The sequence below is a fragment of the Meles meles genome, chromosome X, assembly GCF_922984935.1.
Source record: "Meles meles chromosome X, mMelMel3.1 paternal haplotype, whole genome shotgun sequence".
Lineage (NCBI taxonomy): Eukaryota > Metazoa > Chordata > Mammalia > Carnivora > Mustelidae > Meles > Meles meles.
In genome coordinates, this window is record NC_060087.1 from 25,299,290 (window position 1) to 25,316,399 (window position 17,110).

Genomic DNA, 17,110 nt, shown 5'->3' on the forward strand with positions numbered 1-17,110 from the left:
CCTCATGCCCCTGGTTTGTTATTACTTTTGTTTTTGGAAGTCAGGATCCTATTTTTCAGTGTTTGATAACCCAAATGTACATGGAATCGGGAAAAAAAGAAGAGACTGTGTCCCTTCATGATTAATTAGGGAACTTAACATAGATAAATAAGCAATCCTGTACACAGATTCATATATGCTGAATTCTAGATGTTTCTCTAACTGGCAGCTGCTAAACAAAATAAATGTCCTTAAAATTCCCCTTCTACTCTGTAGAACACTTTTGTCAATTGCAGCATCTGAATAGTTGGGACAGACCTGTAATACAGGTGTGGCTTTATTTTAAATAACTGTATCTGCTTTACTATTGTCAGTAGGGTGTTCTGAAGAATAAACCAAGAGCTTGAAAATACTTCTGGTGGTAGATGTGTAGAAGCATTGTCATACATAATTAGCAGCAAAACATTTCTACTTTAATTGTTGTGGGGTTTTTTTAGGTAAATAAAATATGATTAGGATTTAAAATCAACCTGTGCTTCATGTAAGTACTGTCAGACTCTCTTTAGATTTTCAATGATTTCAGTTTAGTGAGTGTGTCTTTGTGTGTGTGTGTGTGTGTGTGTGTGAGAGAGAGAGAGAGAGAGAGAGAGAGAGAGGAGAAAGAGAAGGAAAGAGAATGCCCCCAAAGGCAAGTTGTTTTCTTGACAATAAAATGTCAGTTGCTCTAACCATGGTCTGATGCTAATTAGCTTGGGGTTTTTTTTCTCCCTGTCTTTTTCTTTTTAATTTAATTTTTAAGTGTTCCAAAATTAATTGTTTATGCACCTCACCCAGAGTTCCATGCCATATGTGCCCTCGATAATGCCCATCACGAGGCTCACCCAACCCCCCCAACTCCATCCCCTCCAAAACCCTCAGTTTGTTTCTCAGAGTGCAAAGTCTCTCATGGTTTGTCTCCCCCTGCGGTTTCCCCTTACTTGCTTCTCCTCTCCATCTCCCAGTGTCTTCTGTGTTATTCCTTATGCTCCACAAGTAAATGAAACCATATGATAATTGACTCTCTGCTTGACTTATTTCATTCAGCATAATCTCTTCCAGTCCCATCCATGTTGATACAAAAGTTGGGTGTTCATCCTTTCTGATGAAGGCATAATATTCCAAAGTATATAGGGACCATATCTTCCTTATCCATTCATCTGTTGAAGGGCATCTTGGTTCTTTCCACAGTTTGGCGACTGTGGCCATTGCTGCTATGAACATTGAGGTACAGATGGCCCTTCTTTTCATTACGTCTGTACCTTTGGGGTAAATACCCAGTGGTGCAATTGCAGGGCCATAGGGTAGATTTATTTTCATTTTCTTAAGCAATCTCCACACTGTTGTCCAAAATGGCTGCACCAACTTGCATTCCCACCAACAATGTAAGAGGGTGGGATGTGTGGGTGGCTCAGTGGGTTAAGCCTCTGCCATGGCTCAGGTCATGATCTCAGGGTCCTGGGATTGAGCCCCCTGCATCAGGCTCTTTGCCCAGCAGGGAGCCTACTTCTCCCTCTCTCTCTGTGCCTCCCTCTCTGCCTACTTATGATCTCTGTTTGTTAAATAAATAAATGAAATGATTTTTTTAAAAGATTTTATTTATTTATTTGACAGAGAGAGAGATCACAAGTAGGCAGAGAGGCAGGCAGAGAGAGAGGAGGAAGCAGGCTCCCCACGGAGTGAAGAGGCCCGATGTGGGGCTTGATCCCAGGACCCTGAGATCATGACCTGAGCCAAAGGCAGCGGCTTAATCCACTGAGCCACCCAGGTGCCCCATAAATGAAATGATTTTTTAAAAAACAGTGTAAGAGGGTTCCCTTTTCTCCACATCCACTCCAACACTTGTTGTTTACTGTCTTTTTTATTTTGGCCATTCTAACTGGTGTAAGGTGGTATCTCAATGTGGTTTTGATTTGAATCTCCCTGATGGCTAATAATGATGAACATTTTTTCATCTCTCTGTTAGCCATTTGTATGTCTTCCTTAGAAAAGTGTCTATTCATGTCTTCTGCCCATTTTTTGATGTGATTATGTGTTTTGTGTGTGTTGAGTTTGAGAAGTTCTTTATAGATCTTGGATATCAGCCCTTTGTCTGTAGTGTCATTTTTTAATATCTTCTTCCATTCCGTGGGTTGCCTCTTTGTTTTGTTGACTGTTTTCTTTGCTGTGCATAAACTTTTGATCTTGATGAAGTCCCAAAAGTTCATTTTCACTTTTGTTTACTTAGACTTTGGGGACATGTCTTGAAAGAAGTTGCTGTGGCCAGTGTCGAGGAGGTTACTGCCTATGTTCTCCTCTAGGATTTTGATAGAGTCCTGGCTCATGTTGAGGTCCTTTATCCATTTAGAGTTTATCTTTGCGTATGGTGTGAGAGAATGGTCACATTCCTGGAAACATATAAACTTCCAAAACTAAATCAGGCAGAAATTGACAACCTGAATAGACCAATATCTAGTAATGAGATTGAAACAGTGATCAAAAACCTCCCAAAAAACAAGAGCCCAGGACTTGACAGATTCCCTGGAGAATTCTACTAAACATTCAAAGAAGAAATAATACCTATTCTCCTGAAGCTGTTTCAAGAAATTGAAACAGAAGGAAAATTTCCAGACTCTTTTTATGAAGCCAGCATTACCGTGATCCCCAAACTAGACAAAGACCCTACCAAAAAGGAGAATTTCAGACCAATATCCCTGATGAATATGGATGCCAAGATTCTCAACAAGGTCCTAGTTAATAGGATCCAACAGTACATTAAAGAGTTATCCACCATGACCAGGTGGGATTTATCCATGGGATGCAAGAGTGATTCAACATTCACAAATCAATCAATGTGATAGAACAAATCAATAAGAAAAGAGAGAAGAACCACATGGTCCTCTCAATTGATGCAGAAAAAACATTTGACAAGATACAGCATCCGTTCCTGATTGAAAGGCTTCAGAGTATAGGGATAGAGGGATCATTCCTCAGCTTCATAAAATCTATCTATGAAAACCCACAACAAATATCATTCTCAGTGGGGAGCAGCTGACAGCCTTCCCTTTGAGATCAGGAACACCACAAGGATGTCCACTCTTATCACTGTTGTTCAACATAGTACTAGAAGTCCTAAAACAGTAATCAGACAACAAAAAGAAATAAAAAGTATTCAAATTGTCAAAGAAGAAGTCAAACTCTTTCTCTTCACAGATGGCATGATATTTTATACGGAAAATCCAAAAGACTCCACCCCCAAACTACTGGAACTCATACAGCAATTCAGTAATGTGGCAGGATACAAAAATCAATGTACAGAAATCAGTTGCTTTCTTATACACTAACAATGAAAATACAGAAAGGGAAATTAGAGAATCGACTCCATTTACTATAGCACCATGAACCATAAGATACCTGGGAATAATCCTAACCAAAGAGGTAATGGATCTGTACTCAAAGAATTACAGAACATTCATGAAAGAAATTGAAGAAGACACAAAAAAATGGAAGACCATTTCATGCTCATGAATTGGAGGAATAAACATTGTTAAAATGTCTATACTGACTAGAGCAATCTATACTTTTAATGCCATCCCAATCAAAATCCCACTGGCATTTTTCAAAGAGCTGGAACAAACAATCCTCAAATTTGTATGGAGCCAGAAGAGAACCTGAATTGCTAGGGAAATGTTGAAAAAGAAAACAAAACTGGGGGTATCCCATTGCCTGATTTCAAGCTTTACTATAAAGCTGTGATCACCAAGACAGCATGTTACTGGCCCAAAAACAGACACATAGACCAGGGGAACAGAGTAGAGAGCCCAGGTATGGACCCTCAACTCTACAGTCAAATAATCTTTGACAAAGCAGGAAAAAATATCCAGTGGAAAAAAGATAGTCTCTTCAATAAATAGTGCTGGGAAATTGGACAGCTATGTATAGAAGAATGAAACTCGACCACTCTCTTACACCATTCACAAAGTTTAGAGTTTTTTATTGTGAGCAATTTGAATTTCCTTGTAGTCCCACCTTTGCTCATGAAGAAAATAAAGAAGGCTATGTGTTTCTGTGTGTGTTCATTTTGTTTGGATATTAACATACCTACATTTGTTTACAGTCCTGCCTTTTGATGATTTGATTCAACTAATATTCATCATAAAGTGTCAAAAACACCCAAATAAATGGATAATTGGGCATATGTCCTTTATATGTGGTAGCAAAACTGATCCCCCTCAAATGACTGTGGAGCTGAGCTACATCTTTGTTCTAATGGTCACTTTTCACAGTATTTTGCCATTGTGTCAGATCTATAGTTCAGCTGCTGTACTCTCTGGAAGTTTCCATTCACTTTTTTAAAATTAATTTATTTTTTATTAACATATAATGTATTAATCATTTCACGGGTACAAGTCTGTGAATTATCAGTCTTACACAATTCCCAGCACTCACCATAGCACATACCATCCCCAATGTCCATAAACCAACTACCCTCTTCCTATCCTCCTTCCCCCGCAACCCTCAGTTTGTTTTGTGAGATTGAGAGTCTCTTGTGGTTTCTCTCCCTCTGTGGTCCCATCTGTTTCATTTTTCCTTCCCTTGCCCCCAGGACCCCCTGCCCTGCCTCTCAAATTCCTCATATCAGAGAGATCATATGATAATTGTCTTTCTCTGATTGACTTATTTCACTTAGCATAATACCCTCTAATTCCATCCACATCATTGCAAATGGCAAGATTTCATTTTACAATGGCTGCATAATATTCCATTGTATATATACATCTTCTTTATCCATTCATCTGTTGATGGACATCTAGGTTCTTTCCATAGTTTGACTATTGTGGACATTGCTGCTATGAACATTCAGGTGCACATGCCCCATTGGATCACTACATTTGTATCTTTAGGGTAAATACACAGTAGTGTGATTGCTGGGTCATAGGTAGTTCTATTTTCAACTTTCTGAGGAACCTCCATGCTGTTTTCCAGAGTGGCTATACCAGCTTGCATTCCCACCAACAGTGTATGAGGGTTCCCCTTTCTCTGCATCCTCGCCAGCATCTCTCATTTCCTGACTTGTTAATTTTAGCCATTCTGACTGGTGTGAGGTGGTATCTCACCATGATTTTTATTTGTATTTCCCTGATGCTGAGTCATGTGGAGCATTTTTTCATGTGTCTGTTGGCCATCTGGATGTCTTCTTTGCAGACATGTCTGTTCATGTCTTCTGCCCATTTCTAGATTGGATTATTTGTTCTTTGGGTGTTGAGTTTGATAACTCCATTGTAGATTTTGTATACTAGCCCTTTATCTGATTTGTCATTTGCAAATATCTTCTCTCATTCTGTCAGTTGTCTTTCGGGTTTGTTGACTGTTTCCTTTGCCGGGCAAAAGATTTTGATCTTGATGAAATCCCAATAGTTCATCTTTGCCCTTGCTTCCCTTGCCTTTGGCGACATTTCTAGGAAGAAGTTGCTGCGACTGAGCTCAAAGAGGTTGCTTCCTGTGTTCTCCTCTAGGATTTTGATGGATTCCTGTCTCACAATGAGGTCTTTCATCCATTTTCAGTCTATTTTTGTGTGTGGTGTAAGGAAATGGTCCAGTTTCGTTCTTCTGCATGTGTCTGTCCAATTTTCTCAACACCATTTGCTGAAGAGACTATCTTTTTTCCATTGGACATTCTTTTCTGCTTTGTTGAAGATTAGTTGACCATAGAGTTGAGGGTCCATTTCTGAGCTCTGTATTCTATTCCTTTATTTTATTTTATTTTATTTTATTTTATTTCATTTCTCTTCTTTTCTTTTCTTTTCAGTGTTCCAGAATTCATTGTTTATGCACCAGACGCAGTGCTCCATGCAATACGTGCCCTCCATAATACCCTCCACCAGGCTCATCCAGTCCCCCACCCCTCTCCCCTCCAAAACCCTCAGTTTGTTTCTCAGAGTGCACAGTCTCTCATGGTTTGTCTCCCCAATGTTCATAGCTGCAATGGCCACAGTTGCCAAACTGTGGAAAGAATGAAGATGCCTTTCAACAGACGAATGGATAAAGAAGATATGGTCCATATATACAATGGAGTATTATGTCTCCATCAGAAAGGATGAATGCCCATCTTTTTTGTCAGCGTGGACAGGACTGGAAGAGATTATGCTGAGTGTATTCTATTCCATTGATCTATGTGTCTGTTTTTGTGCTAGTACCATACTGTCTTGATGATTGCAGCTTTATAATAGAGCTTGATGTCTAGAATTGTGATGCCCTCAACCTTGGTTTTCTTTTTCAATATTCCTCTAGCTATTTGGTTTTTTTTTCTGTTCCATATAAATGTTAGGATTATTTGATCCATTTCTTTGAAAAAAGTTGATGGTATTTTGATTGGCATTGCATTGAATGTGTAGATTGCTCTAGGTAGCATAGACATTTTCACAATATTTGTTCTTGCAATCCATGAGCATGGAACATTTTTCCATTTCTTTGTGTCTTCCTCCATTTCTTTCATGAGGACTTTATAGTTTTCTGAGTACAGATTCTTTGCCTCTTTGGTTAGGTTTATTCCTTGGTACCTTATGCTTTTGGGTGCAATTGTAAATGGGATGGATCCCTAAATTCTCTTTCTTCTGTCTTGTTGTTGGTATGTAAATGCAACTGATTTCTGTGCATTGATTTTATATCTATATATCTATATAGAAATATATATCTATATATTTATTCCCATGTTAGTGGCATAGATATTTAAAAGTGTTAGATATTTTTGTTGGACAGACCCTTTACGTATGATATAGTGTCCTTTCTCTTCTCTTATTATAGTCCTTGGCTTAAAAATCTAACTTATCTGATATAAGGATTGCCATCCTAGCTTTCTTTTGATGTGTATTAGCATGGTAAATTGTTTTCCACCCTTCACTTTAAATCTGGAAGTGTCTTTGGGTATAAAAGGAGTTTCTTGTAGACAGCATATCGATGGGTATTGTTTTTTTTTATCCATTCTGATACCCTGTGCCTTTTGATTGGAGCATTTGGCCCATTTATATTCAGGGTACCTATTGAAAGATATGAATTTAGTGCCATTGTATTGCCTGTAATGTGACTGTTACTGTATGTTGTCTCTGTTCCTTTCTGGTCTACTAGTTTTAGGCTCTGTCTTTGCTTGAAGGACCCCTTTCAATATTTCCTGTAGGCCTGGTTTGGTGTTTGTAAATTATTTTAGTTTTTGTTTGTCCTAAATTATTTTAGTTTTGTTTGTCCTGGAAGCTTTTTATCTCTCCCTCTATTTTCAATGATAACCTAGCTGGGTATAGTATTCTTGGCTGCATATTTTTCTCATTTAGTGCTCTGAATATATCATGCAAATTCTTTCTGTCCTGCCAGGTCTCTGTGGACAAGTCTACTGCCAATCTAATATTTCTACCATTGTCTGTTACAGACTTCTTGTCCTGAGCTGCTTTCAGGATTTTCTCTTTGTCACTAAGACTTGTAAGCTTTACTATTAGATAATGGGGTGTGGACCTATTTTTATTGATTTTGAGGGGGGTTCTCTGTGCCTCCTGGAATTTGCTGCTTGCTCCCTTCCCCAAATTAGGGAAGTTCTCTGCTATAATTTGCTCCAATATACATTCTGCCCCCCTCTATCTTTCTTCTTCTTCTGGGACCCCCAATTATTCTAATGTTGTTTCATCTTATGATATCACGTATCTCTCGACTTCTCCCCTCATGGTCCAGTAGTTGTTTGTCTCTCTTTTGCTCAGCTTCTTTATTCTCCATCATTTGGTCTTCTATATCACTAATTCTCTCTTCTGCCTCATTTATTGTAGCAGTAAGAGCCTCCATTTTTTATTGTACCCAATTAATAGCTGTTTTTTATTTCAACTTGATTAGGTTTTAGTTCTTTTATTTCTCCAGAAAGGGATTTTATTTCTCCAGACGGGGATTCTCTTATACTTTCCATGACTTTTTCAAGCCCAGCTAGCACCTCAATAATTGTCATTCTGAACTCTAGGTCTGACATCTTACTAATGTCTATATTGTTAGGTCCCTAGTCATTGGTAATACCTCTTGTTCTTTTTTTTTTTTTTTGAGGTAAATTTTTCTTTTCATTTTATCCAGATAAGAATAGATGAATGAGAGAACAAAATACTAAAACTGTAGCAATGATTCCAGAAAAATATACACTAACCAAATCAGGAGAGACTTGAAACTGGGAGGAGAAGAAAGGGGGGGGAGGAAAAAAATGTGTGTGTGTGTGTGTATATATATATATATACATATATATATATATACACATATAGTCTGTGTATATGTGTGTATATATATATGTTGTCTGTATATCAATCTATATCTACATCTATAGATATGTAGTTATATCTACATCTATATCTATAGATATAGATAGATAGATAGATTTAGAGTGGTGAATAGAACAGAGCCTCACACTTGATTTGGGGTATATTTTAGTTCTTTTAGAAGAAACTGCCTCCCAAAACTTTAAAGAAAGAAAACATACATATTTATACAAAAATAAACCATTGGAAAACCAATGAAGGAATGGAATATGATGATAAAGATGAAAATTAAAAAGGATTCTAAAAAAGGAATTGATAAGATAAGAAAAAAAGGGAAAAAAAGGGGGGGGGAGAGTGTGCTCAGACTGGAGGCTAGAACAAATCCATATGCTAGATTTAGCATATATTTTGATCTGGTAGAAGAAAATGTACCCCAAAATTTTAAAGAAAGAAAACTTACAGGTATACAAAAAATATGGTTAAATACAGTGAAGGGATAGAATATGACTATAGCAATGAAAATTTTAAAAGATTTTTTCAAAGGTATTGGTAAGATGAAATAGTTTTAAAAGGTTAAAATAGGAAAGAGGAAATTTTTTAAAAAATAGAATAAGAAAAAAATAAAATTAAAAAAAAAGTGTCTTTGAAAGACTAAATAATCATGGGAGAAAAAGTCACAAATTCTATGTGCTGCATTCCCCCAGCTCTGGAGTTCCATGGTTCTCATTGATCGCTGAACTTGTTCTTGGCTGGATGCTCTTGCTGATCTTCTAGGGGAGGGGCCTGTTGCAGTGATTCTCAAATGTCTTTGACCAAGGCACAATTGCACCACCCTTGCCAGGGACCAGGCTAAGCAATCTGCTTGGTTTTGCTCTGGGTAGCTCTTGTTCCCTGAACATTTTCCATATTGCTTTGGAGGGTAGGAGTTAAAATAGGGGCTTCCCAGTCTCTGACCCAAAGGAGCTGAGAGCTTGGGACCCCACTCCTCAGTGTGCCCTTAGAGAAAAACAGTCAATCACTCCTGTTTCCCTGGTCTCTGGCTGTGCTTCATGCTCACATATCCTGTGACTGAGCATTTCTATCTCTGATGCATGGCCCTGTTCGGAGTCTCCAAACCCAGCAGATTCCTGCTTGCGCTCCCACACCATTCCTCCTGGAGGAGGAAGGGGAAAGGTCTTTCCGGATCTGCCACTTGTGGTGGGATCCTTGCTCAAAGAGCTATGGCCCAACTGTGCCTTGGATCATGGTTCAAGTTAACCTCAAGCTGAGAGCCCACTCCTCTGCTCCGTCTTTGCAGCTGGCTTCCCTGTTCCAGTACCTGGGAGCTCTACCACACTCAGACATCTCTGGTCTTTTTGTGTTCCCTTGGGTCCTAAGACCACACTGTCCCCACAAGGCCTCCACCCTGTGCTTAGCCTCTGGAGCAACGTCCCTCTGTGGAGCAGACTTCTGAAAGTTCTGATTTTGTGCTCTGCTGCTCTACCTCTTGCCAGGAGCCAGCCCCTCCCCCATGGTCTAGCTTTCCTTATGTCACCTTGGATATACTTCTCGGCACATCCTACCTTCCAATAAGCAGTTGCTTTTCTGTTCCTAGAATTGCTGCTATTCTTCTCTTCTACCTCCTGTTGTGTTTGTAGGTGTTCAGAATGTTCTGATAACTATCTAGCTGAATTCCTGGGATGCAACAATATTTAGGTCTCCTACTCCTCTGCCATTTTGCTCCTCCTCCATTCACTTTTAAGTGAACCATAGGAGAAGCATACCTAACTGATAAAAAGTGTCAGAGCATATCAAAACATGAGAGGGGCACCTGGGTTGCTCAGTCAGTTAAGTTCTGCCTTCTGCTCAGGTCTTGATCTCAGGGTCCTGAGATTGAGCTCTGCATTGGGCTCTCTGCTCATTGTGGGGGGGGGGAGGAGTCAACTTCTCCCTCTCTGCCCCACCCCATTTGTGTTCACTCTCACTAGCTCTGCTCACTTGCTCATGCTCTCTCTCAAATAAATAAAATAAAAATAAATCTTTAAAAAGAACATGACAGACTACACAGTAAGAGTGCTCTGCTGTGGGTTAGGGTTACTTAGTTGCATGTTTTTGCTCTCCTAACAGATTGCTTACACCTTGGGGAGAAACCTGCACAAATGTTGGACAGAATTTTCAAGGAACAGTTAACAAAGAATTGAGAGGGAAAGATCTAGGAAGGGCTTTAGCTTCACTTTGTTCTGTTACCTTTGGCAAGGCAGTTGTTCTTTTTGCACCTCAGATCCTGCATCTCTAAAACAAGGAAGTTTAATCAGTCCAGACTTTTAATTATTTTTTAACTTCTAAGTATTATAAAATGTAAGGGCAGAAACCAGAGATATCCCAAGTCCCTGTCACAATGCCTAGAACATTATAGTGTTCCATATACAGCTGTTGAATTGAATTGAAATTTTCTTGGAAAAAATTTTAGGTGAAATACTGATGTATAAGATGAATAAAAGCAAAGCTCCTTTTGTCCAGAGAGGGGTGGGTGATACAAATCAAGTCACGTGGACCACTCTTTATCTCCATCTTCACTTCACCTGCCCAGAGGGGAACTATGGAAATACAAGGCTTTAGGGAACACAATTTAAAAATCAAAGGACTTAATAAGCATATAATTTTCTCTGGCTCCAACATTCTTTGATTCCTCTGCTAACTTGGAATTATCACATAGAGAGTAATATGAAAGGTCTTAAAGATATAACATTATGCCACAGGGCAGATGGTGGATTGAGGTGGAGAACCACAAAACCATTTTATATTCCTGAAATAATGTGCTACACTTGCATTTTATTATCTTTCCCTGCAGTTTTGTTTACTTATTAGGAATCAGTGTGGGATGTGTTTGAGCAGAGCATTTCTGTCAGCTGCTTTCTGTAACAAACTGTTGAGTTGTCTACTTGTAATTACATAATCACAAAATTTTATAAATTGAGTTAATTTACTGAGCCAGTTATTTTGATACCATAGTTGCTTTTGAAGTTCACTGAAATCATATTAATTTATAAATTATAATAAATAATAATGTAATATAATATAAATATAATATAAATAATAAAATCCAAGCCTAGGAAATGTGGCTTTTTTATCTTTTTCTTTTTCTTTTTCTTTTTTTTTTGAAATGTGGCTTTTTGACCTGTTAAGTGAATAATCTATTTATTTAGCTGGTAGGAGAATAAAAATCTGTTAATCTCGCTGTAGGCAAGAAAGAAGAATAAGGTTAATCAGAGATGTCAAATCTTCAAGAAGAATTTCAGAGTGATTTATATCATCCAATTATCCCAGCTTTCCTTGCCCCTTCACTCCCATCCCTGTGTTAAATGCTAACGAAGATGAATGAATAATGTATTCAATTAGTTGCAAATGAAAGCTATTGATCCTCTGTGAGGTTAGTGTCCCAAATCAGGACTCTTAAAACTCATCCCTGTTTTTCTGTATTGGGGGTTCATGATTCATTTGCACAAACTGTGTTTTCAGTTGAAGAGAGATGAAGGTGAGCTGCTGAGGCAGATTGATTCTCCAGTCCTCTGGTGATGAGGACGTGTGGCCAAGTCCTGGCACTGCTGTGTAGATCACCCTTCAAGTTATCACCCAAACTGGCATAGTCTCCTGGCAAGGAAGAAATAAAGCCCTCAAAGTGAAAACATTTAGTTCAGCAACCCTTCATTGATCATTTCTATCTTTGTTACACAGTGAAAGTTGCTGTGACAAGTTTCAAGGGACCTGGGAGATTCAGTCAGAGAAGGTGGGAGGTAGGATTAATGAAGGAGAACTGACTGTCTAGAGTCCAGACAGTCTCATTGGACAGGAACAAAGTCTGCAATGAGAACCTATCTTCAAGAGGCATCATAGTAAAACTCCTAGACCTGTAGGCTGATAACTGATAAACTGATGGGAGTGCAGAGCAGAAGTATGTGGAAGGTGAAAAATCAAAGCAAGTATATCATGCAAATTAGCAATAAATGCTACAAAATGTAATGGATAATAGTAATAAGAAGTTTTGCGTAAATGGCAAGTATCACTTAAAATATTATCTTGGTGAATACTTATGTACGTGTTGGAGTGTGCAGCTTGTACTAATTGAATGCCAATGCCACACTGCTATCCCATTTTGTGATTATGTGTGCAAAAAATACTTGACCTATTTATTAAGTTAGGGGTTTTGAGGCAGTGTGCTCCAGGGTATGGAAACTTGGAAAGGAATTAAGGAGAATAAGACAACATTATGTCCCCCAAATCATCAAAATGCACAATACAGATATCATGTTTAGCTTTAATTAACACAGAAAATGTAGGGTACACTTTAATATAGAAAACAAGGTGCAAATTGAAAATATTTGATGAATCACAGTCATATGTTCTTAAGGACTGGCCAATTGTGATTCTGACTTCAACGATCTCATGTGACTGTCAATTTGAAAGTGTTATATTTGACTCGTGTACAATCTAATAGCTTTTCACCTCGCCTGAAGGTACTACCTGCAATATGTAAGTCATTGCTTGGTAGAATGCTTTGACACACTGCTCCGAGAATGAAAAATACCTAGGAAAATAAACTGTGTTTTATCATTCATCTCATGCAGCATTACTAGAAGTCTGTTTTGTTATTGTTGTTTTTCAGCCCCTCTGACTGATAAGCCACCCAAGCTTTTGTATCCTATGGAAAGTAAACTGACAATTCAGGAGACTCAGCTGGGTGAGTAATTCCTTAATTCTGGTTAATACCCTTTTCTCAATACATTCCAACAGTTAATAAGCCTAGATTATAACCTGATGTCATCCTTTAAGCCAGACCTGTGTGTATTTGAAGGGAGCAAAATTGGGAAATCCCAGCAAACATAGCCCATTCCATTCCCCACAGTGTGTGCATTAATACCAAGCTGGACATATGGATATAAAGACTCATGTGTTTTTCATATAGTTGTTAGGAAATGAGATGGGCTAAAGGTCTTATTTGTGGCATTATATTGTCTTTTATAAGGCTCAGTTTGGCTTTACAACAGGCTGTGTGGAACTCTTTGATTTACACCATTAGTACATTAAAAGACAATTTTTGAAAATTAGGAGAAAAGGTACAGATTCATTAAGATAAGTGTTGCTGTTACAGTTAAACATCATATTTATCTAATCAAATGTGGAGGACATTATGCTATTTTATTTTGAACAAAATGTGAGCAAGTAGCTTTTGGTCAAAGGACTAACAGGTTTGAGACATAAGAACATGGACAAAATTGCTTTGGTAAAAATATCCAGTTGTCTACAAAAGAGAATTCTAACATAGTTATCTTAGAGTTCAGTCTGGAATTTCCAAATGTGGTATATCTATATTCAGTATTATTTTAAGTATAATTTAAACCATATAGTCATGTTTGTATGGAATTTTTTCCCACACTCACCATTTGACAGTGGAAATACTTCATTATATACAACTAAAAAGGAATTGATAACCCTCCCTTAAGTTATTGATGTTATTATTGTTTTGGGAGTGAGAACTTGAATTAAAATTGTAAATCATCTTCAAAATGAAGATTACAGATGTGATCATCTTTAGTAATAGCATATTCAAATTTATAGTGCAAAAAGATATGGTCTTAGAACCTATGAAATTATTATAGTCAACAGGTTTCTAACATTGGTGATATTTACTAACTTTAAGGCATGAACATATGCAAGATTTATTCAAGTCAGGGCATCAGTATGCTTCTTTGATGATAAACCCAAGCCTTTGAGTTGATGCCATATACATGCAAGTAGTATTCTAATTGTCACTATTTTGAGATAGAAGACCGTAGCATCATTAAAGAATGCTCTATATGAAACAGAGATATATTAAAATTGCATCATACTCTTTACTCATGTTATGGTATATTAAAGAATATTAGCTTTTATTGCTGCTTTCTGAGGAAATTTTGAAATGTAAATTTTAAGTGGCCACACTCATAGACACCTTTCAATATTCCTAGGAAGATGTATTTCTAAAGTTATACAAAACAATATAGAGATCTTGGGAAAGAAGTTGTTTATGGTACCAGTTATCAGTAATAAACATAGTGAAAATGAAATTAATTGTGTCTCTTTACTTGACAACATAATTAAAAGAATACTATGATTGATGGTTGCCCATAGGGTTTTCTTATATTATCTATTGTTCTCTACATTCTACTAAAATGTTATACAGAATGAAATAATTCATAAAGCTTTCTTTTTTAAAAAAATAATTTTTTCTTGAACAAAAATTATGGAGACTAATCAAATAAATTTGAAAGTATGAAAATTTCTTATGCAAATTGGAAGTTTCAACTGCATATTCATTTGAAGAAAGATGGGCCTGTGTGTTAGCAAGATGCTCTGAGAAGTACTATAACTCCTTTATTACCACCACCAAAAGGAGCATGAGTTCTCTTTAAATACCAAGTAAACTAGAGACATCAACCTAGGATTTGGATTCTTTTAAACAACTTTTGTTTCATTTTATTTTCTGATTCTGATTCTCATTGTATAGAACAAATCATTTGCTAGTTAGGGAAATTTAGCCTTAATCCTTGAATTTTTGGATCAACAGTTGATTTGAATAAACTACTCTGTCACTGTTGTTACTGCAGTAGTATTGGAGTAGGTGAGCAGACCATCACAAAGAGTAAGTGAAAATAGAAAGTAATATTAAGGACCAAACAAAAAGACTCCAGATGCTTAAAATATATTTGTTTTCTTCAGTATGTACTTTGATTTTTCTCCTCCTGGGGATTTAATTTTTGCCTTTCCAGGCTTGAAAAAGCTGTAAGATTCAACAGGGTCAAATGTGTTACATCCTAAGGAAGGGGGATTGAGTGAAGTTTCACGGGGTGGGAGACAGGAGGGTGGCCAGTACCAGTGATAGAGAGCCTCTAAGTGGTACCTACTTTTATGAGAAAGTGAGAATCTCCAACAGAGTTTCATTGATGAAGAGCTCAGGTGTCTGACTCAACCTTGTCCTGAATTGAAAACTCACATCAGAGGATAATAAAACTAGCACATGAGCTACAGTATAAGAACAATAATCAGTAATTACACAAAGCTGAGTTGGTATATGTCTGGTGACCTAACTTGAACATCCTGGCAAAATTATACACACATCCATCTGACCTTGGTAACTATAAACCTATTAGTCCTCCAGTTTGTCTGTAAATATATAAAACTCATTAATAATGTCATAGATAAAATCATGGATTTGTCTTCATCACCATATTCTCCTTCATCTGACATTTGCTGGTGGTGCTCACCTTTTGCTCTCCACCTCCCTTGTGGCTTCTTTTCCCCCCAGTTCCTTCATCTTCTCAAAACTGGAAAGATTGATAGTAGTCATTTAAATGATTCCAGTGTAGAAAGCAAAAGGTATGAAAAAGCAAAGTACCGAGGACGAAAGATAAAATGTAAAAAATATATAAATGGGTGGGTTTGAATTTTAATCAATTTTAAAGTGGTTATAGCCTAGCATTTCCATTTTAAGTGGCATCAGTGTGTTACTTCACAATGTGAAAAAAAAGAACTTTGTTCTTTTTTATTAACTTGAAGACATCAGCAAATGTCTGAGCAGCACTTTCTTGGGTAAAATCCTAGAAATCATGCTGTACAATTCTGAAGATCAATTCAGTATGTGAGCCTGATTAGTCCTTTCAGGCTGTGATAGTCAAGGGAATCAAAAGACAGACACCATAATCTTGTTGAGCTTGAGCCCTGAGTGTGTCAGTCAGCAATGCGGCCTTCTTGTTATAGCCAGGAACCCATTTTCAGAAACTTCCAGAACAAAAGATGTTATTATTCACTATTGACAGACTTTCAAAGAGTAGAAATCCATCCCACCATTAACCTAGTGAGATACATTATACTTCACAACTTAAAAGGGATGAAAAATTACCTTTAATTACTAGACCTGGGTATCACTGTATTTAAATTTTAGTTTTTTGCTTAGAAAATGATCGTACAGGTTAATGGTAGAAATTTTGGAAAATTAAAGGAAAGAATCTGCTTCTATTAAATGTTCTTGGAAAATATCCATTTAATGGATACATGATATCCACATAAGTGTCCTGTAATTTCATATATATTGCTAGAAACTTGGGGTTTTTTTACAAATTTTATCATCATAAGTAATGAGGCAGTGATCTTTACTTATACATTTTTCCTTTGACTTTATAATTATTTCAACAGGTCGAATTCCTAAAAGGAAAAATACTAGGTAGAATCAAATAATTTTATTAAAGTTTCTTGCTATATTTTTAGAATTCTTACCAAAGAAGTAACATAAACTCTCACCAGAAGCACATAATAGCTGTAATAAATTTTAAAATGTTTAAATTCAACTTGTTTAAACTAAAAAAAAAAATCCATTTCTCCCACTCTCCAGTCCTCTGCCTCTTATAATCACCAGTCTGTTCTCTGAATCAATGAACTTGTTTTTTGTTTCATTTTGTTTTTTTTCCCTTATATTCTACATGTAAGAGAGAACATACAATGTTTGTTTTTCTCTGTCTGACTTATTTCACTTAGCTTAATACCCTCAGGATCCATCTAGGTTGTCACAAATTGCAAGATTTCAAACTTTTTTTATGGCTAAGTATTATCTCATTGTAGATATCTATATCCCTATCTATATCTGTATATGTATATGTACACACACACACACACACACACACACACACACACACCACATCTTCTTTATCCATTCATCCACTGATGGACGCTTAGGTTGTTTCCATATCTTGACTATTAAAAACAAGGCTGTAACGAACATATAGGTGTGTATATATATATATATATACATATATATATCTTTGAATATA

The 17,110-nt window shown here is 37.0% G+C and overlaps 1 protein-coding gene across 1 annotated transcript in view; it reads left to right on the forward strand.

The window, feature by feature from the left end:
- IL1RAPL1 (interleukin 1 receptor accessory protein like 1) overlaps positions 1-17,110 on the forward strand; it is a 1,490,530-nt gene that overhangs the window by 1,160,844 nt on the left and 312,576 nt on the right. Inside the window, exon 6 of the mRNA XM_045995419.1 lies at positions 12,913-12,987. Within this exon, the coding sequence (XP_045851375.1) occupies positions 12,913-12,987 (75 nt within the window). The remainder of the gene's footprint in view (positions 1-12,912; positions 12,988-17,110) is intronic.